Source organism: Macrotis lagotis, chromosome 1 (genome assembly GCF_037893015.1).
Source record: "Macrotis lagotis isolate mMagLag1 chromosome 1, bilby.v1.9.chrom.fasta, whole genome shotgun sequence".
NCBI classification, from domain to species: domain Eukaryota; kingdom Metazoa; phylum Chordata; class Mammalia; order Peramelemorphia; family Peramelidae; genus Macrotis; species Macrotis lagotis.
In genome coordinates, this window is record NC_133658.1 from 217571749 (window position 1) to 217594468 (window position 22720).

General features: G+C 34.4%; 1 protein-coding gene across 5 annotated transcripts in view; it reads left to right on the forward strand.

Moving 5' to 3' along the window:
- The window catches only part of ASAP2 (ArfGAP with SH3 domain, ankyrin repeat and PH domain 2), a 326404-nt gene that overhangs the window by 183355 nt on the left and 120329 nt on the right, over window positions 1-22720 (forward strand). For 4 of the 5 annotated variants that reach the window (XM_074209626.1, XM_074209625.1, XM_074209628.1 and 1 more), the window contains exons 4-5: window positions 20072-20146; window positions 21825-21874. In XM_074209626.1, the coding sequence (XP_074065727.1) occupies window positions 20072-20146; window positions 21825-21874 (125 nt within the window). Of the gene's footprint in view, window positions 1-18206; window positions 19476-20071; window positions 20147-21824; window positions 21875-22720 lie in introns of those variants that run through there. The other variant, XM_074209629.1, reaches the window with a different exon arrangement.

The following is a 22720-nucleotide window of genomic DNA, read 5'->3' on the forward strand; positions in this document are numbered from 1 at the left end:
GTTCTTTTTTTTCCAGCTTGTTCATGCCAGACTGCCCAGAAAGGTCAAAAAGGACCAGGTCAGACATGCATTAATGTGTTGGTGTCCATCTTTCATTTGTAGCCACAAACAACAGTGTCTCTTTTCATTTATCCTGTCAGGATGCTTGCATCAAGGGAATAAATAGCTCTTCATTCTTGGAATGATGGTTGTGGTTTACAAGTCTCTACTCAAAAGGGCACAAGAGATGGAACATTATTATTAGTTAAGAAGGAAGAAATCAGACTGCCTAGCTTCTGATTCATTATGAGGGAGGAGACCAGGGCTCATTTGATTTCTTTCTCTGCTCTTCAACTTCCGCTTAATGAGAGACAGTGGAGATTAGTAATCTAAAAGTTTTGGAAAACCTTTTTAACAGAGGGATGAATTTTTATTACTTTAGCAGTCCATAAAAATTATTTGATGAAGCAAAGAGTAGCTGCGGTTTCTTTTCTTGAGGAATATTGCCTATCCTGCCAGTGATCTTTTTTATTTTCCTGAAACTGACAGTGAGTTTTGGCACATAGGAGCAGGTCACTTAACTCCTCTGAGCCTAAATGTCATCATCTGTAAAATGGAAATAACAGTACTTTCATTAGAGACCCAAAAAAAGGAAATTGTTTTGTAACCTTTAAAGAGCAATAAAAATGTGAATTGTCATTGTTAATAAGAAATTGCTTAGTTGTTGCTGTTTGCCATCTTTTGAATACCCTGAATGACAATACTATGTCTTGACAGAGTTGATTTATCAGATATTGTTATTGTTGTTGAGGACAGTGAGCTGGTAAGAAAACACAAAAGTAGTAGTAGTAGTAGTAGTAGTAGTAGTAGTAGTAGTAGTAGTAGTAGTAGGGGTTTTTTTGTTTTTAAGAAAACTAGAATTTTCCAGGAACTCACAAAAACTTAAAAGGAGGTTTATAAATTCAAGTTGTTTATACTTTTGTTTTATTATGATCACAGCCTGCTCATTTTCATACCTTCTGATCTTAGTTCTTTCAACTTTTCTATTGTTATAATTGGTTTGGAAAACTTATACTGTTTTGTTTTGTTTTTTAGAAAATTAAGTTGACTGTTTAAAAATACTGAGATGATATCACTGAAAAGTCTGAGGATTTTTAAAAGACTTTAAAAGACACTACTTTCTGGATTACCCTTGCCTGAGAAATTTGAAAAGCATGGATGATATCATTATGCTATGGAAATCTCTTGCCTTAGAGTTAAGTGATAAGTACCACACTAGATTCTTGATGGGATGTTAAATGACCTTTGAAAGATATTTCTTCTCAATAGGCCACATTGTATGCCTTAATATCAGTGCTGAACTACAAGTTCCAGTATGGCTCTTCTTCATTCCTTTCTTGTGAAGATGAAAATGGAAGTAGTTGTCTTCATAAAAAAGAACACTCAATGTGAATCCCATCTCTACCTCAGGTAGTAAGTAACCTGTGTGATCTGGGGCAAGTCATTTCCCCTTTTTGAGCCTCAGTTTGATTTTTTTGTAAAAGAAGCAGGTTCAACTAAATGATCTCTGAGTTCCTTCAAACTTTTGTTCTTTGTGGAAATTTCCATGTTCGTTTTTTTCTTTTATGGCAAATGTTTAATAATGAACTCCCTTGAAGACTGAAAAAAGCATTTTGGTATTTTATAGCATCTCAGGATCAACATTATAAAAACCAGTTATCATTATTCTCAGACAGTTTAGAATCAGCAGAAACCTAATTCAGCTTCCACCCTATTACACACAACTAGTTTGTATGGTCTTAGGGAAGTCATTGTTTGGGCCTTGGTTTATAAAATAGAATTGATAATTTACCTGCCTGGAAGGAGGAATTAGAGAAGATGCTGGAGATCCCTTAAAGTTGTTGGTTCTGATTTCTTTCAAAGAAAATCAAACATTAACTGTGTCCTGAAGCTAGTGAGGGCTCAGGAGGAATTGAGAAATAGGAATCATGTCTGGTGGATTTTGTTCTACCAGTAGCTTTGCTGCTTCCTCTCTCTCTCTCTCTCTCTCTCCCCATCCATAGAATAAGTACTTATTTTTTACATGTCAGGACTGTGCTAAATATATGGGATACAAATAAAAGAAACTCTCTATTTTCAAGGTGCTCACATGCTAATGTTATTGTTGTTGAGTTCAAACATGTCTGATTCTTGGTGACCCAGTTGGGTCTTTGCTTCTCCAGTAGATTATGGTAAATACAGGGTAAATAACTTTCCAGGGTCACACAGCTAGTAAGTGTCTGAGTCTGGATTTGAACTTGGATTTTCCTGACCCCAAGTCCAGTTCCATCCTCTGAGCCACCTAGTTGTTTCCACATTATAATTGATTGATATTTTGAATTGTGGGATTGCAAGGGTGGGGGGGTGAATGGGATAGGACAGTCAATTAACTTGGTTTTTTTCAGGAAGCATCGGTAGTTGAAAGTTGGTTTGATTACAAGTCCCAAAGCAATAGATGGAAAGGTCGATAGGCAAAGAAAGACAAAACAAGGTAAAACAAATAAAATTATTTGAAGCTCAGTGAACAAGAAAGTTGATTTTAACAAATAAACATGAAAACATTTCATAAGATTCTTAGGCTTCCTAAGAGGTAGTGCACTGTGTAAGATGCTGTGGAGGAGAACAATATGTGTCCTATGGTAGGTTAGAAAAAGGCCCAGGTAAAAGAATGTGGTCAGCTAGACAGAAAAGATCTTATAAATTAAAGAATTTTGGGGAAAAAAGAAATTTGAAAGATAGCTATGGATAAGGGGGAGAGTTTTTGCTCTAATGAGGGATAGAGAAGATCACAGAACATAAAATGGAAAATTGGGATTATAGAAAATGGAAATTTTCCTACAGAGATACAATCATTTAATTTAAATTGCAACAGGAAACACTTAATTGAGGGAAATTGAGTAGCCCATTTCTCTGAGAAAAGTTTGCTATCCAAACTATTTGAGGAATTCATACAAAACTTTTAGAACCAGAACAATTTCCTAGTAGATAAATGGCCAAAAGATTTGAAGAGGCAGTTTTCAAAGGAAGAAGTCTAAGCCAACAGCTATGTGGAAGTACTAAAGAACTAAAATAAGAGAAATGCAAATTAAAACAACTTTGGGGTTCTCTTTCATATGAATCATATTGGAAAATGACCAAAAATAAAATAAAAGTTAGAGAGCCTAAAGAAAGAAAGATATGCTGTTTTGATGTGGAGTTAAATGATCCAACCATTTTGAAAAGTAATTTGGAATTATATCTGAAGAACCTGTGAGCTACACATATTCCTATGAGCCAGGAGTACATTACTAGAATTACTAGCAGTGTTACCCTAGGCAAAGTCACTTAACCTCTTTGTGCCTCAATTTTTTCATCTATAAATGGGAATAATAATAATAAAACCACTTCCATAGTTGTTATAAAGACAAATTGATATATTTGTAAAGTGTTTTGCAAACCTTAAAGTGTTATATAAACAGTGATCCTGATTAGACATGAGAATTTTTTTCCTTAATATTTTCATAACATAAGAAGGCTTTTCTTTTTGCTTTTCTGTGGGTATGGGCTGGAGGCATGAGTAGAGGGATAGTGATAATTACATTATCAAAGAAAGAAAAGATAATAAAAGAGCAAAAGGAATTTCAAAGGGGGATAGACAATTAGAGCATAATTTTGACTGTTAGGTTAAATATGAATTAATTGGGGAGGGGAGCTGGAACTAATAGTGGGAAAATTAACAAAACATAGCAGTTCACAATTTCCTAGACAATTCCTCTTTTTGTTTTTTCTGTGTGTGTTGAAATGTTCTTTAAGTTCTTAATGTTTTTTAATTGTGTTTAAAGGAACAGAAGCAGAAAAATCACATTTAAATCTGGAGCTGCTAAGATACAATGAGTTGTTCCTAATTAGGACAATTCTGGAGGTCCAGATATCGTCTAGGTCATATTCTCTCTCTCTCTCTCTCTCTCTCTCTCTCTCTCTCTCTCTCTCTCTCTCTCTCTCTCTCTCTCTCTCCATATATATATATATGAGGCTGTGGCAAAAATAGCCAGTGTGACTATTTGCTTTATAAGCTGTCTTAAAGGGTTAAAGTTTTACTAAAGGGAAGATGTCTTCACCTTATAGATCTTAAGAAATTTGAAGACTATCACTTTTTGTTTTCTATTGGATGCCCAAAGGCAGGGAAAATAAATAGTCTCTTGGAAATAAAGTTAAAATTTGTGACACCTCAGTTTTCATCCTTTTGTCTTCTCTCTAGAATTGCACTGCCTGTCATAGATATAAAAGAAAGCTAATCAACTTGCATTTATTAAGTCTAGTATCTAAGGGTCAGGTACACTCTGTTGAATGATGTGGCAGTATCTTCCTTCAGGCAACTTTAATTCTATTAAGAAGTGTCTATATATTTTTGTGTGTGTATAAATATGCATAAAATGTTCACAGATGCGCAAATATAGAAAATATACAAAATGAATGCAGTGATTTGGAGAGGGAACATCAAACTGTTGCTTTCTAGAAATTTGGGTATTAGTGTGAGCTGATTGTTGGAAGAATATTTTCCCCTTTCAATTTTATATGTAAATATATATATATATATATATATATATATCCTATTTTCTATGATATCTAGGTTATTTTCTCAAAGCATTGATCTCTATGTTTGTCATGCATTTTCTTTGTCCCTTTCTTTTTCAGTAATTAAAGGACTCATAACTGTCTATATGAGGGTTCCTTTTACCAATACAAATAATAATTCCTCTGTACATCAGAAGATGGTTCATATATTATGTGACTAAGACCATACATCATTTAGTAACAGTCCTTCAGGTGTTATGGTTTTCTGAACATTTGTCCCTTTATGATAAACACACAGTTGGTGAACTCCAATGTCCTTCCAATCTGGTAGAATTTTCCAGACCTGGAGCCCTGTTGGCATAACTTTGAAAAATCCAGTTTTACTTCTGTACCACGAAGAATGCATTGTAGTAAGTTGCCTCACAAGTGAAAAGTAGCACATACCAATTAATTGATGTTGAAAGAATTTTGAAAATTCACTGGATTATGTATATCAAGTAGATGAAATGTTAGACTGACTTGGTATTCTCTTACCAATGGATGAAATTCTTGTCTTCAATAGTATGTGAATATTATTTAGTAATCCTGCAGTATAGAAAATTAGGAGTGAAATGGAAATAAAAATTCTGTTGACTAGCAAGAGTGTTTTTTTTTGAGGGACCACAACATGAATGTTCTAGAAGTATATTGCCAATGAAATTATATCTGTGGCATGGTTTTCAGGAGTGAGCTAGATACTGTTTAGTGGGTATTAAAATGCTGCATAGACTTTTTCTTAGTAAAATCATTCAACAAATGATCCCTTTTAAATGATAAAGATTCCATAAAGGAAATTAAAGAACTTGCAATATTTTCCCTGATCATGGAAGTTAAGGCAAAAGATACACTTTATACCTGTGAACAAATTAGGCTGCAATCTGGAATGTATATTTCAAGTTTTAAAAATGTTGTCTGTAGAAAACAAAAGGCAAACAAAAAACCAAAGAGGAACCCAAAGAGAGTAGGAACTTTGTTGATAATAAAACTTGTGTGACCTCTCTGGGCACTTCTTTGGCTCTACAATTGTATTGATTTCATTAAATCTTCGAATTGGAAGAGACTATGGAAGTCATCTAGTTCAGGACATCCTTGATATACTCATGTCGCCATGTTAATCTTCCTTATTCACTGGTTATGAAAGTTCAAAAATTTTCATTAGCACCAAGTAAAGTTCAGTCTTTCTTTGGTTGGTATTTAGTGCCCTCCACAATTTGGTCCCATCCTACTTTCCTGCTATAATGCTCTTACAAATTTGCTCCATTCTTCTTTCTTCCCCATCCCTCAACCATACACTATGCCTTGCTACTCCCTGAGTCTTTGTAAACTGTTTCTCTATTCACTGAAAGATCTTCCTTAATTTTACCAATTAGATTTTTAGCTGTCATTGAAAATCAGTTTTCAAAAGCTACCTCCTCCAGGAAACTTGTCTGATTCCCCAGGTTAGCAAAAACTTTCTCCCACAGATCTCACATAGCACTTAGCAATCTTCTAATGAATTTAAAAGTTTGTTGTTATCTCAATTTGAATCTCAACCTCTTGTTAGATTAAACTCCCTGCCAGCAGGGACTAAAGAGATATTGTGATCTCCATTTTACAGATGAGAAAGCTGAGGCTTAGAGAGGTTACTCTATAACTTGAATCTTCCTGATTTAAATCTAGCATTTTGTCCAATATGCCCTGCTACCCAAAAAGTTTATAGTTTGTTTGAACAGCCAGTGTTTTCCCCATATAGTAACACCATATTTATTAGATACTGTTGGAAAATTAACAGTTCCTTATAAGTGAATTTGCCGAATAACTGAAGCTTAGTCCTGTAAGAACCCACACATTAGAAACATTTGACCTTTTATGAATTCTCTATCTTCTTAACAGTGATGATCATTAATATAATTTCTTCATGACCCAAGTTTATCTTAACAAATATCAATCAATATTGCATGTTTTTGACTGCTATATAGTGTTACCCTCATTGATTATTAAATCCTGGGAATCTGCATGCCTTTGTATAGAGACTTATGGACTTTTCTACTTCTGGTGACTGATTTTTAATATTCTTAATTCCTTCCCCATCCCTTATCAATTGGTTACTACTTCTGATTGTTTTGGGATTTTTCATCTAAATAATGTGGACTAGTGCAACAACATAGAACCAGAGGGCTTTTCTGACAAATTCTTCAGAATTATCTTGGATCATTGTATTGCTATGAATAGCTAAGTTATATTCATAGTTGATCATTGTTACATGATTGCTGTAGGAGGAACATTGACACATTGTTCCCTTGTTTCTGCCCACTTTACTTTGCATCAGTTCATATAAGTCTTCCGAGAATCCTGCTTGTCATTTCTTTTGGCATGATAGTATTTCATTGCAGTCACATTCCCCAATTGTTGGACCTCCCCTCAATTTTCAGTTCTTTGCCACCACAAAAAGAGCTGTTATAAATATTTTCAAATATATAGGTCCTTTTCCTTTTTTTAATCATTTTGGATATAGATCTGCTAATAATATTGCTGGATCAAAGAGTATGCACAGTTCTATAGCAAAGGACATAGTTCTAGAATTGTTGAATCAGTTCACAACTCTACCAACAGTGCATTAGTGTCCCAATTTTTCCATATCTCCTCCAACATTTGTCAAACATTCTACCCTTGCTTTCTCTCTTCCCCTTTTCAATTACAGTTGGTTGGCTCTCAGAAATGCTTCTGATATCATTCAGTTTACGGTGTATTTAAATATTCTAATTAATTCTCCCAGGGTATATTTTCATTCTAAACTTTACTTTTTGACTGGCAAATAAAAATATTTGTCTAATATAAAAAATAGTTCCAGGACTAGGGAGTTGGTAGGCAAATATTTATTTGATGGAAATAATAAGTCTATCTTTTCTGCTTTATGAGTAAAACCAACCACTTTTTTGGTCATTTATCTTTTGTCTAGGTCATATTGCTATAATGATAATTGAAAAAATATCTGGCAACTCACTATAAGTTTTTGGTGAGGTTTATTTGCATTTGAAAGGGCAATTGAATCATTGCTTCCATTTTATTGTGATTTTTATGGTTAAGTCTGGGTGCTTGTTTATTTCACCTTAGTCTAATGTATGGCAGGTAATTTATGTAAATGTTGTCTTGTGTAGATTATTGTCTGTTTAGTAAAACAATATACTTTAACAAAATAGTTTGCAGAGTACTTTGCAAAAACAATTTTACTTGATCATCATTAAAATGGTTGACCTTCAGTGATTTATTTATAACATTATTGAGCTAAATATATGCTACACATTTCCTCCTCCAGCCTGGCATTTCTAAAACCTGAGTTTAACTTACAGTCAATGTTATTTAATTTTCTTAAAAAAAATTTTTTTTGGAGGGAGTGGGTAATAAACCCATATTCAGAGCATTATGATAGTTTATCATATCCTAACATCTCTGAAATGACAGCACAAGTATAGTATTATCTGTATTTGACTTACTAGAAATTGAAACTCAGAATAATTTCCCAGTTATACCGCAGGTAAGTGGCAGAACTAGGGCTTTAAATTAGCTCTTCTAACTCTTAAGTCTAGTTCTTTGAGTTGATAAAATGAGAAAAAGAGCTTTTATGTTAAGTCAGTAATTTTTGGTGACTTAAAGTTATTTGTGTTTTCTGAATTTGAGAAGAATAAAATTCCAGTGTTGTGAGGTTTCATACTCTCTTCCTTCCTAATATCTTTATGTCCCAGGCATAGGCTTCCTTGACATCTTTAGTCTTGTGAAATTGCAAGCATATTTCAAGGTGAAGAGAAAAGAGACTTTTTTTTTCTTCCACTCCCACAAAAGAACCCAAAGATCAAAGCACTTGTGAGTACCAAAGAAGTAGTGTTAAAAGCAGAAACCAGGTCAATGGTTTCATTTTTTTTTTCTCCCTTGGTGTGAAAGTTGCCAGAGTGTTTCTGCCAGCTGGTCCATTTTGATCTTTCAGTTTTGTTAAACACTGAGGATCTGTGTGGGCGTCTCCCCCTCCTCTTTTTAATTAAACAAACTATCAGCCTGATTCCATTGCCAAGGAGGCAGCTTTAGAAGCATCTGTTTGGCGATAGCTCTTTTTTGTAGGAATATGTGTGTGAGAGAGAGAGAGAGAGAGAGAGAGAGAGAGAGAGAGAGAGAGAGAGATTAGACTCTTGAGCAGGAACTGTGTCACCAAAAAAAAAATGATCTCTTTCCATATACTGAAGATAAGAAGGCACAATGGCCTCTTTTCCTTTAACTTTTTAAATTCCCTGAAAATGTGACCAGACTGCTCTGTACAAGAAAAGGGGAAAATGACAACTTGGATGGAAACAGCTTAGGTTGAACCAGTTCCTTCTTGAAATGGAGGACATCTCCCTCCCAAAACAGGAAAAAGGACCTTTTGATTACAGCTACCTGTTGATTTTTCCCCTAGAGCATATTTCAGACCCCTCCTCTCCACTCATTTCTCTTCGTGAGAACACTTCACTTCGGGAGGAATAGATTCAGGAAATAATTTGTCATAATTTGTCTAAGTTAAAAAAGGACCTTAGAGATCATTTAGTCCTACTCCCTTATTTCATAAAGGAGGAAATTGAGATCCAGAGAGAAGTAATAGTTATTGAGTTGCAGAGTTGGAACTCAATTTCAAACTGAGTCTTCATCTTTCTCTCACAATTTGAATGCGTTTTCATTCAGAAATATCCAGCTCTAATGTGTTATGCCATTGTAAAACTGAAGTCCCAATAAGAAGCCTGATGTTGATGGGAGACTTGCAGGTTTAGGAATTAGGAGGCTAGGGTTCTCATTTTGATAGTCACTGACTCAGTACATGATCTGAGGGAAACCATGAATCTCTCATCTCCTCAAATGGGGATAATAATGAGACCTACCTTACTTCACAGAGTTTTTGTGAAGAAATACCTTAAAGCCTTGAGAATTTATGATTTCTCAGCTGTGGTACTAACTTGAGTAATGCAAATTGCAACCCCTTTGAGTTGGTAGAGGGTTTTTGAAAGATATTGTGATTGTAAACTGATAAAGAATCTCTGAATCAGCTATGCTGCTTCTTTTGTAAATACACATTTCTTCACTGGATCTGTACTTGGAGCCGTTCCAGTTTGAGTAGTATCTTTGTGCTTCACTGCAATAGAATGAAGAATTTGGTTAGGCTTTTACTGGAGGTTGTGAGGGACTGATTATTTAAAAACAAACAAACTTCTTGGCAGAGTCTTGAAATACTTTCTAAATATAAGACTTTATCTGAAAGTGATCTCTTCCTCCTGAGATCTCTTCAAAGTATTATTTGTTCTAATTTTCATACATTTAAAATTTGAATTTTCACTTTATATTAGAATTGTCTGTTTCCATATTCAGTATAATGGAAAGATTTTTTGGATTTGCAGAGAAACAAGTTCAAATTCTGACACTGTCACTTGATACCTGTATGACCTTTTACAGGTCTCTTAATCTTAATTATACAAAATAAAAATGTTGTGAGCTTTACATTTCCTCATCTGTAAAACAAGAGAGTTGATGTGAAATGTTCCTTCCATTGATTTAGGTCACAGTCTATTCAGATGTATACACGTTGTTTCCTGTGATAGAAAGTAAATTTCTTGAGAGCAAGGACTGTTTCATTTTAGTATTTGTATCTTCAACACCTAATATGGTACCAAGTTCATGATTGGAAAGATGTATGAATAGGAGATAATTTGTTGCAAAAGATACTTGTAAAGCAACATTTATTCTACTGAATTAAAAGCTTTTTAAAAAAAACCAATAAGCAAAGTGAGATTCCTGTATTCTTCACATCTTTCAAATATTTGTGTGATGGTAAAGATCTATTCTGTTGTAGAATATTGCTTGTGAAAGCCTGACTGTCCTTATCCTCCACACTCTTAATTTATGCTTATACAATTCTCCTTAAGCTTGTATATAGTTAGGAAAGGGGTCATATAAATTATTCGTTGCTGCCTTGGGTCCTTCATTTCTTTTTTGTATTGCTGAGCTGGATCCTGCAAGTTGCTCGAGCTTGACAGTAATTGACAGACATTGTTTACAATTACTTTATTCAAAATTGAACCAATTTATTTTGGTAATGATGCCAAAAGAATTTTTCCCCTACTACTTTGATATGTTTTCTTGTTTTAGATACCTCAGGAATCAATATCTCGACACCCTCACAACTATGTTTTTTCCAATATTACTCTTGTATATTATTGTTGTTATTAACATAACAATACTTTAATAAATATAACAGCTAGCATTTGGAGAAACTGAGGCAGATAGGAGGTTATATTGAATAGACCAAAGTCACAAAGATGTTAAGTATACATGGCAGATTTGAATTCAGATTTTCCTGATCCAGTACTCCATCTAGTGAACCACCTATCTTCCTCAAGTATTTCCTAATTAAGAAACTTTAAAACTCCTTTGGTATCATTACCAAAATTAATTGGTTCAATTTCTGAATAAAATAATTATAAATAATGTCTGTCATTTAGCACAGAGATGTCAGACCTGAGTAGCTTGCTGGGTTCAGCTGCAGCAAACCTTCCAACTGCCCTGGGAAGCAGATTAAAATCTAATTGTGAAATATTTAACAAAATAAACAAAAATACTGTACAGTATAGATATTGACAATGATAATTTGAGGTTTTCCAAATCAATATGCAGCCTTCAGGGATCCCTATTCTATTTAAGTTTAACACCCCTGATTGGATATATCCAGTTCCATTTTTACCAATTAACTAGCAAGAACAGTGCTAAATTCTAGGATACAAAGAAAAGAAAAATCAGTTTCTGCCCCTGTTCACAGGCCTCCCATTAACAATGGAGGAAGACAGCATACAAGAATATATAGTGTAAATAGAAGTTATTTGTAAGAAGGAAGATAGCAGCAGCTAGAAGAGGAGGAGGGCTTGGGAAAGACTTGCAGAAGGTGAGACTTCAGCTTGGTTTTAAAAGAAGCATAAAAAGGGCTTTAAACACCCCAAAATTAAGAAGTTGGAGGAGTAGTTCTTTGTTCACTGGAGTGTATGTCTTCTCTTGACCAATTTACTCTCTATATTAAGGATTCATTCAAACTTAAATTTATTTTAGTTTAATTTTTGTCTGTTTAAAAATTTGAAAGTATTACACTTTTTACATGACTAATTTTCCATAAAATTGGACATAGTAAAATGTAAAATAGAAGGCATATGTCACTCATAAGTAGCTTTAGCATATTACCAATAATGGCTTGCACTCAGAAAGTGGCATAGGAAATATATGATCAGGAATGGAGGGAGATCAGTCTTGTACTAAGAATACAACAGATGGACTTCTCCATTAGTATGAGAAGAACATTCGCACACTGGGAGGAAGGTCTCATGGGGACTGGGTAGATATTCTTAGGAAGCTATGAGCAAGGCTTGTCCTGAATGAGAAGATATGAATAATCTTTGATCTTTTCTATTGAAAGGAAATACTCAACATTGCTGAGGTATTGGACTTAATGAAGTCCAGAGGAATAAAATGTGAATATTGACTCTTTTCTCAGTTAGGAACTAGTATATGACTCTTTTGGAAGGCAATTTTATTTTTAAGGGAAAGTACAAAATTCTAAAGGGTATTATGATTCTGGTGAGAGTTATGACTTGTACAAGGAAGTTTGCTATAGTCTATAATGAATAAATTTTTCCAAGACCGGGCCTGACTTAGTTTTCCGACTTTCTTTGTTCAATACTTAACACTTAAAAAAGAGAAAGAAAGGGACATGAAATGAAGGCAAATGCATTGATTGAACCTAAGGGGCCTGTACTCTTATGGTTCTATCATTCTGAACTTTCACTATTTATCAGACCTACAGAATCATGGGAAACACTACAAAAAAAAAAAACAGGATTACTTTCTGCTTGAAGTCAGAGGTAAAGTCAAGGAATTCCCAAATTTCCCTCTGAAGGAAATACAAAGGCAACACTCACATAGGAAAAGGGGTTATAAGAGCTAGGCATCATTCTATTGATTAGAGAAAATCAAAGAAAAGTGTAGCATCTAACTGAAATGAAATATTACTGCACTATAAAGAATAAATACAATGGATTCAGAGAACTATGATAAATTTATATGAACTGTTATAGAATGAGGAAAGCAATATACACAGTAACTACTAACAACTTAAAAGGGGTAGAAAAAAAACTAAAATTGAATGATACAGAGTTATAATGATCAAGCCTGGCCTCCAAGAATGAAATGAGAAAATGCATGTCTCCTTTTTTTCAGAGGTGAGGGAGAAGGAATATGGAATATAGAATATTACATGTACTGTCTGACATAATTAATTGGTTGGTTTTGCTGAACTGCCTTTTTTTCTATTTTTACTTTGTTAAAATGGGTTGATAGAGGTAGGAATATAGCAGTGAGGGTGATATAAAAACAAAATATATTAATAGAAATAAGAGAACCTGGTATCAAAGGCTCTGTCTTTTATGGACTTTTGGCCCCTGTTTCAAGTGCATGATGACCTATTAGCAGATTTAAGGGGTTTAAGCAACCCAGAAGCTAAAACCAAGTTTTGGGGAGAAGTTTCATTTATATTTCATAACAGTAAGGAGACTTTGGGAGGAAATATGGATCAAAAACTAAACTAATTAGATCCTTATATATTCCATATCTAGCTTGAAAAATGTAACCTTGTGTAGATAAAGTGTTCCTTACTTACAAATAGTTAAGAGATTTAGAAAAATTTTGAGAAAATTTGGAAAAGGAATTTAAAGAAAATCAGAATATCAACTTTGAAAATTATTAAACTTCCATATGATCTTCCTAGTTACCCATCTTCAACTTCCAGGTTGAATCATTCTTTCAATGGAATTGTGCTTTATGCTTATTATATAGATTTTTAGATTTGAAAAGCACCTTGGGGATCTAATTCAAACCTTTCTTTTTATATATGCAGAAACAGAAATCTATTTAATACAGTCTTTGTAATATGTATATTTGTCTATGTTTCTTGAGAAGTAGGATTAGATATTGTTCATAATCTTGTTTTACTCAAGGCCTCTTCTATAGTAGTTTAGAAAATGTTTACTGAATTGAAAAGAGATTGAAAGTGGGGGAGACAGTAGACTATATCAAGATAATTATTTAGTCTCATCTGTCTATATATTTTTGTTTTTACCTTGATCTTTCTTATTGACTCACTACCTTAACCTGTGGAAATATAGACATACCCCTAACAACAAATATGTACATGTAAATGGGACAACTAGAGAAATCAAAAAGGAGAAAAGCTTGTTTTTTTAAACTTGCTTGTTCTCTGATACTAATGGCAAATCTGCAATTAAAGTAGTTACTACTATTTGTTCATTAATAATAGTAATGATGTCTTTTTTTGTTTGTTTGTTTGCAAAGCAGTGGGATTGAGTGATTTGCACAAGGTCACACAATTAAGTAATTAAGTTGTCTGAGGTCTAATTTGAACTCAGATCCTACTGACTCTAGGGTCCATGCTGTATCTACTGTGCCACCTAGCTGTTCATATGTGTCCTTACAATATACTTTCTACTTTCCACTGTTCCTGTCTCTCAAATGAAAGCCACAGAAGAAGAAGAAGGAATAAAGTTCAGTGCTTGCTTGGAGTAATGAAAAATATATTTTGGTTCTGTTTCCAAGGGACAATTTAATTCTTCTCTTGCATCATAAAAATTTTATTACTTACAAATTGAAGTTAGAGGCTATCAGGGCACCAGGGATGTCCCAGAATTTTTTGGCATTGGATTTTTTTCTCTCAGCCAAACCTGGAGGAAGGGCACTTTTAAATTGTATGCCTGAGGCTGTCTTGCACAGACAGCCCTTAATTAATAATTGGAAAGGGATGCAAAGCCAGGTTTTCATTTGGCATTGAGCTCTGCCAAGATGTAGCATCTGAACTCCTCTTTACTTGCCCTCTGACTTTAAGTAGAAGCAAGAGAGTAGTATTGTTCTGTGCTTTGAAGTTCTCATGTCACATTGCAATCAAAGTCCTTCTATATGGTGTCAGTACCATGGAAAGCTAATCAGTAAACTCGAGAATAAAGGAAATTTGCATATATGTATATATCTTTAAATACATATACATATATCTGTTACTCATCTGGACATCTTAAAAATAATAATTTGCTCTTGTAAAGCACTTTAAGATTGACAAGTACTTTTAAGGTTCTTGAAAGCAAGAATATATTTAAATATTTATATTTGTATCCTCAAGGCCTAGCAGTAGTGTCAGACACTTTATACCCTTTACAAATATTCTCCCCCACAGCAACCCTGGTTGGGAAGTGCTCATATTATCCCTAGGTGAAGAAAGGGAGACAGACAGACTTGTCCAGAGTCTTTAAGTGTCTGAAGCTGAATTTGAAATCATGTCTTCATAATCTGAGCCCAGTGCTCTGCTGCCTTACTTAATACTGTTTGACTTCAATAGCCTTACAACATACAAGTGAAGTAGCTAGTACCTCATTCCCTTTTTACAGATGAAGAAACTGAAGCTTGGAGAGTTTCAGTGACTTGCCTAAGCATATATAGTATGGGGCTTTGAAACCAGGTCCCCTCCTTCCTGAATCCCATGTATTAGGTGCTTGGTATCATCACGCTATGGTGTGCTCTCCTTGAACATCAGAAATACAAGCTTAGCTATGCCCACAGTTCAGAAAAGCTGGATCAAATAGAATTGAATTGCATACTCCTCAACTTTGCTTGCCTATATTATATGAGTTTATGTACAGCAAACTGTATCTGATTTTGTTGCTTACCCTCTTCCCTTCCCTGCTACAATTAGTTTTTTGTTTTTGTTTTTGCAGGGCAATGGGGTTAAGTGATTTGTCCAAGATCAGACAGCTAGGTAATTATTAAGTGTCTGAGGCCATATTTGAACTCAGAGCTGGTGCTCTATCCACTGCACCACTTAGCTGCCCCCACAATTAGTTTTTACCTTCCTCCCTAATCTCTCCTGCCAATGACAAAAGACATAGTCAAAAAACCTGAAGATAATAATGATGATATTTTAATAGGGGAAAAAATGTAAAGTTTTGTACTTAAATTTAAAAACATCAGCTTCACAAGTATCAGATTTGTGAAAGAGCAGGGTATGGCTAGCCTGTATTGTTCGTATTGGTCAATGCATTATCTCCATGAGTGAACAGTATGAAATGATCACCAAAAAAACTTAACACTCCAGTTGCTTACATAAATAAGAGATGTGGTATCCAGAAAGAAGATTGTGATCATTCCTCTATTATGCAGAGAGCCAATTATTGAATGGAAAGAGTCCTGGAGGAGCCCCTTATAGATCAGGCAAGATTGAGTTTACCAATGAACCTTAGTAGTTTTGTAGCAATGGGCAGTTCACTCACATAATCATATTAACTTAATACGTACCACAGAGGATCATAAAATCTTAGATCCAGAGCTTGAAAGGGACTCTAGGGATTATCTTGTCTGACTTCCCCCTCCTTCTTTCTCCCCATTTTACAGATGAAAAGTGGTGAGGTGACTTGCCCTAGCTATCGTACATAGGTAATAACACAACCAAGAATAAATAATTTTACTTAGGATAACTTGAGTCTTTGTTTTCAAGTTCAGCACTCTCTCCACTGTCTCTTCATTGCAAGATAATGTAAGTAGAGCATTATGTAAGGAAACATCACTGTTGCCATTAGTCAACTTTTTTTTTTTCAGGCAACTTCCAGAATACTGTGATCAGTTATGGGGCATCATATTGTGGAAAGGTCATGGACAAACTAGAACCTAAATCTGAGTGGCAAAAAAACCACAGAGACTAGAGTCCATTTATTTAGTTTAGAGAAGAAAGAATTGGACTGGGAAATGATGGTTGCCTTAGTTATGTGGTAGACCTTTATGGAAAAGAGGTATTATCCAGATAACAGACCTAGGAACAATAGGTAAAGGTTTCAGAAAGGCAGATTTAGGCTCACCATAATAAGGCTGTATTCCTTTTTAATTAGATCTGTCCAGTAATGGAGTGTACTGCTTTGATGGGTAGCAGGTTTCCTTGTTTAAGTAAAGACTAGGTGACTATTTGTTAAAGATAGCAGTCGATTCATGGAAAGGTACAGTTTGAACTGGTTGGTCTCTGAGGACTCTTCTTATTCAAAAATTATTCATTAAATGAATAAATGTTTTAAAAGAAATGTTTAAATAAATGTTTTACAAGAGCTTAAGTCTAGTGGAATGTGGCTTAATATGTTCAGAGTGGGTGTTATAAAAGCCTTAAATTGGTAAATCTAAATTTCTATTACTATATATCAGTTTTTAAAAGTGAAATCAAGTTATGCCCACCATTTTAGTGTAATCTGGCTTTGTGGCAGTTCTTGGAGGGCAGGGTCTGACTCCCTGTGTAGACAGTAGCTTAAACTCCAAAGCATACCACCCTAAAAGCCCCTTTAACAGAATGAAGTTTAGGGGCTTAAGTTGTTGTTCAGGAAACAGGCATCTTTCCTCTAGTCTCCTCACCCTAAAGGTGGGGTTACATTTGCAAATTAGCATACCTTTAATATTTGTTTGCTTCTAAGATATTCACCATTTTCTTTAAGGTTATTTCTCTTGAGTCATGGTGAATTATAAACTACCCTGTAGGCAATTTAGGGGCATGGTAAATATTGAGTTATTTTATTCTAGGGCAAAGATTGTCTCAAGCATCATTTTTTTTTAAATGGTACTTTTTTGAGCTTTCATTTGGCAGTATTGACTATGTATCATTGTGCACTTTTTCTATATTTTCCAGTGGCCTGTGTCCATTTTGAAAAGTTTATATGAGTCAGTTTTTTAAGTCCAATTACAATTTTTTTTTTACAAATTTGACCATAATAGGTCAAATGGTGGGGGTATTCATTTAACTTGAGTATTTCATTCAAGGTACTATGGTTGAAAAATCTTTAAAATGTTATACTTTTTTTAAAATGTAGAATTGTGTGAGTATTGCAGAATTCTCATTTTAAAGTTACTCCATAGAAGGGGCAAATTGCTGAAAGTTATAAAGCATGTATGCTAAGAGTAACAGGAATTTACACACCCAGTAATTTACTTGAGATTCTGGAACGTTTCTAAACTTCTTTGTTTAATGAAAGATTGATAAGCTTTCTTCCCTCTTTGTTTAGAAATGGTGAACTCTAATAACTGGAATTATTGTCAGAAATAGCCACTCTGGTAGTTTGTTTTGCTTAGTTGTCCTTAGTTAAAAATGAGGTTTCTTTTGGGAGGTGGGAAAAGGGAGGATGAGTCATTGGAAAGTGACAGTAACATAAGGAAGGGAAAACATTCATAAAACATTTGTTAAAAAATATTAAAAGAGGGGCGGCTAGGTGGTGTAGTGGATAAAGCACCAGCCCTGGAGTCAGGAGTACCTCAAATCCAGTCTCAGACACTTGATAATTACCTAACTGTGTGGCCTTGGGCAAACCACTTAACCCCGTTTGCCTTGCAAAACCCTAATATATATATATATATATATATATATATATATATATATATATATAGAGAGAGAGAGAGAGAGAGAGAGAGAGAGAGAGAGAGAGAGAGAGAGAGAGAGTAAAATAAAGGGTTTGAAGGAGGTTGGAAATGGAAACAGTTGCTATAAATTAGATACATTGAGAATTGAGCAATCATTCATCAAATTTTTATTAAGCACCTACTATGTGCCATGAAAATAGAAATATAAAGAATGAAACTATTCTAATGGGAGTATATAGATAACTGAGTCTGAGTTTTCTTTAGCTAAGGCTTTGCAAGTTTACAACATCAAAGTAGTGGACTCTACCTCTTAGCCAAATAAAAGTATGTGTGTTCTATCAGGATGATTTCGTTATGGCAGTCACCTCCCTTTTAGTGAGGAGAATGGGATAGGACTTTGTAATTCTCTCAGCCTTCCTTCACTTATCACACCCATGTGAATTGTAAAATCACAGAATATTAGAAGTAAAAAGATTATAGCATGAGAGGGGGAAAGAGAGTGTTAAGATTCCTTTGCCACTCTAGTGAAACCTGGATGTCTTTTCAGAATTTCTCTACCCTCATAATTGAAGCAAATGTAAAAAAAAAAATTATCTCTTGGTTAATGAAAAAAAAGATGCCATTCCCCCCCCCCAATCAAATATACAGAATTCCTAAAATATGTTCAGGACCCTAATTTAAACTAGTCCCCTTATTTTTTATATTAGAAAATTTGAGAGCCAGAAATTGGAGACCTACCCCCAGTGGTCATATAGCTAGTCAGTGGCCCAAACAGTAAGCCAGGTGTTCTGACTTCCAAATTCCATTGCCTTTTCCCTTTCACCATAGGTTTGAAGTAACAAGAAATGACTATTCTGTTGAAAGATTTTTTTCCCCAACCTCTTTTAAAGTGGTTCTTCCATGAGTTATTTTTGAAATATCTGTTTTAGAACCCAGAATCTCACAACATCTATGAACTTAGAAAGTTTAAATCACTCAAACTCAGGGCTTCTGATTATTAAATACACTATTCTTTTTTCAATTGTATTATAGTGCTTATCTTTAGCAACCTAACCTGGTTTGGAGAAAAGTTCTGTTATTAAAGTCCTAGAATAAATCAGAGTCATGAATTGAGGAATAGTCTTTTATTGAGATGATAGGGTAGGTTTGCTACTTCAACCTGTCACCTTGGGGATATCCCATGAGTATAGAACACAATGGATTTCCCAACCCAGAGACCAATGAAAAGGGCTTTTTTTAGTACTTTTAGGAAGGGTCAGAATGGAGGTACTATGATGTAGCAGGGTCTGGTCATGAGACCCCAGTTGCCCTTGGCAGTCTGGAGGAGGGAGACCCTTTCATTCTGACTGTTTTGCCCCTCAAGCCATGAATTCTTAGGGAAGGAGGTAAGGGCATTAGAAGTTGAAATCCAGCTTAAGCTAGGTACTTTTATGAGATAAAATTTCTGGGAGAGGGGAAGAAGGACAACAACTTAGGGTGTGATCTAGCTTAATCTAAAGAGAGTAAATATCTTAAAAAACAGGAATGTACAGATATTACTGAAATTCTGACAAGGATTATTTAAGGGAGTGGCAAGTAACATTCCATTTAGTATTAATAATTTCTGTCATATTAACTATTTTTGCCAGTGCCTTATTTGAAGATTAATAGAATGCAGGATTAGCAGGAAGATCCTTCAAAATGAAATTTTAAAGTATGTTAATTATTATTGCTGATGAGCTATTGGAGTCCTGATCAATCTCTACTGGACGTAAGACATAAATGACCTTTACTACAATAACCTTACAAAAAGTTCCAAGAATTCAGTGATTTTTTTTTTTTAATCAGTCTCAGGTTTTGAATATAGGTTGTTTTCATCACCTAATATTCTTTAAGTCCTGGAAGTTGAACTATGTAGTATGTGATGCTTTTATTATATTCTACCCTTTCCTCTTTGAAAAGGACAGTGAATGAGATTAATTTTTGTTTATTTGTCTTTTAGATTCAGAATATGAACAACATAATTTCTTTCCCTTTGGACAGTTTGCTGAAAGGAGACTTGAAAGGAGTTAAAGGGGTATGGTAACTTTTTATTTTTAATCATTAATAGTATTTTTTACCTCATCTGGCATTAAGGATAATATCAACTTATTAAGGTGGGTGGTTCATGTATTCATTATGTTTTTACTATGGGGGGAAGCGGAGAATTGGAGAAATAAGATGACCATCTGTTCTCCGCATTTGCTTTAATTTGCTATCTTATTGGCATTATGAGCCAAAAGAATGTTTACTCTTAGTCTTTTATAATTTCAACCTGACATGTGTAAACATAGAATGGATATTAGGAGAAGAGAGGTTGATGTGTTTATAGAAAGCAATAAATAGCTTTAGTAAGGGTTTTAGTAAGTACACTTGAGAACTTTGAGGTTTAGTAATATCTGCTGTTACATCCCTGGGTTTAATAGTAGTAGTACTAGTAGTAGCTGTAATTTGGCAAATGAGCCAGTTGGACAGGATTTTCTTCTTGCTTTGAATTGGGGATGGGGAAGGGAATGGGAAGAAAAGGAGATGGGTACATCTAGCATCCTGATGGATTAGAATATTCCAGTTCATTGCTTAGTAAAATTGTCATTCAACTTCAATTCAGCCAACAAACAATTAAAACCTTATTGTCTACTCAGCCAGCCAATTGAATCAGTGAAAAGAGGAAAAAGGCCTTCTCACCAAATTTTTATATGTGCTATAACCATTTCTGGGGTCTCATTATTTTATTGTTCCTACATAGAACTGCTCTCAAATGGTAGTTTTCCTGGTTTATGTGCTGCTCATCTGTTACAAGAAGAGTGTAAATTCCCATTAAGTGATAGTCTTGAAAAACCTGCATTTCTGAGGCATAAACTGGTTTGATTTAAATAACCTCCATATCGTATGTCCTTGAGCTGACAATTTTCCAGTTTTGACATGTTAATTATAAAATTGTTCTAGTTCTGAATGGTTTCCAGAATATGCAGATGGGTAAGGATCCAGGGGTATATCGGGTTGAGCAAGCGTGGATAAATTGTTTTTGAAAAAAAAAAAAAGATTGAATTCAGTCAAAACAGAGATCCAGCAAGAAAGAACAGATTGCAGTTTCAATTATTTTGAGGATTGCCCACTCTTTACTGCACATGATCTGGATAAAGTTAAAGATACTGCTCTTAATCATCTCTCTGACAAATATAATCAGTTGTAGAGACCTCATAGCTAACTGTTAAATATTGTCTAGTACAACTCAATTCAACTCATCTTTGGGGAATAATGGTTAAGGTCCCCACTCAGGAAGCACAGGCAAGAAGATTGTTGGCATCATTTAGTGGACAGGTTAGCCATCTAGTCATTTTTTTTCCTAGTCAGTGAGAGGACGCATTGAATGAGCATGGATAATTACTGTTTCTTGTTTTGGGTGAATCATTCTATACTTAGGGCCACTTCTTAGTGTAGATTCTTTGTCTATCAGGAAACATTCTTTTTAGGAACTCAGAGAGAGAGAGAATAGATTAGATGGACAGACTCTTCAGATATTGATAGATAGTGAATCATTCTGTACTTAGTGCTATTTAGTCTATATTCTGTATCTATCACAAACATTCTTTTTGGGGACTAGATATATAGATGGATAGATAGAAAAATAAATTTTTGAAAATAAAATGGTTCAAAATTTAGAATAATATGTAGATATAACTTGACCATATCTAATTTTTGCTTTGTTTTTACAGGATCTGAAAAAGCCTTTTGACAAAGCTTGGAAGGACTATGAAACAAAAGTGTAAGTTGTAGTTATCAAAGGGATTTTAGATAGTAGTAAGTCCAGGAGGAAAACAGCTGTATTGCTGTTGTGCTTAAAGTTAAAGTTTGGGTTCAAATTATGGTTCTGCCTATTCCTTTCTACTACAGGTAAGTCACTTTTTCACTTTAGGCCTCAGTTTCTTCATCTGTAAAGTTAGGGCTTTATACGACTTTCCATTTTAAAAAAAATAATATTGTAAATATATTTCTAGGAAAAGTGTATTTAAATAGGTTTCATTCTAAATTACTGAAGAAGAGTATTTTCAGAAAATTAATTCTCAGTTAAAAATCACTACTGTGATTTTAAAAAAAAAGATGCTATGTCAGTTTTACCATTCATAGTAGTAGGGGCTTTCTATTTTCCTAGGGACCCAAAATAGTTCCTTGAAGTTGTAAGCACTCTCTTTGCTTGATATATGCCTTTTTTTACATTATTTTCTCTAGAAAGATATAAAAGGATTTGAACAATTATCTAGTTTTAAGTAGGGTGAGAAGATAGGGGTTACCCAGAAAGCCTGGACATGGGAGAAAGAAGACAAGGGCGCAATGTTTTTGTTCCATCGTTTTCTACCTGTATATCTTTAGACAGCAATTTTTTCACTTCAGTGCAGCAATTTATTCACTTGTGAAGGGAGAGTTGTATTTCTATTAGTTGGATAAAGCCATAAGCTGAAAATTATTAATTTTTCAAATGTTATGAAATTGGGAAAATAATAAATAACTTGAATGAAAAAGTCAAAAAGCTAAAACCCAGTATACTAAAATGTTGCGTTGAATTTAGTTAGATGGGGATATAATGATAGAGCACCAGCCCTGGAGTCAGGAG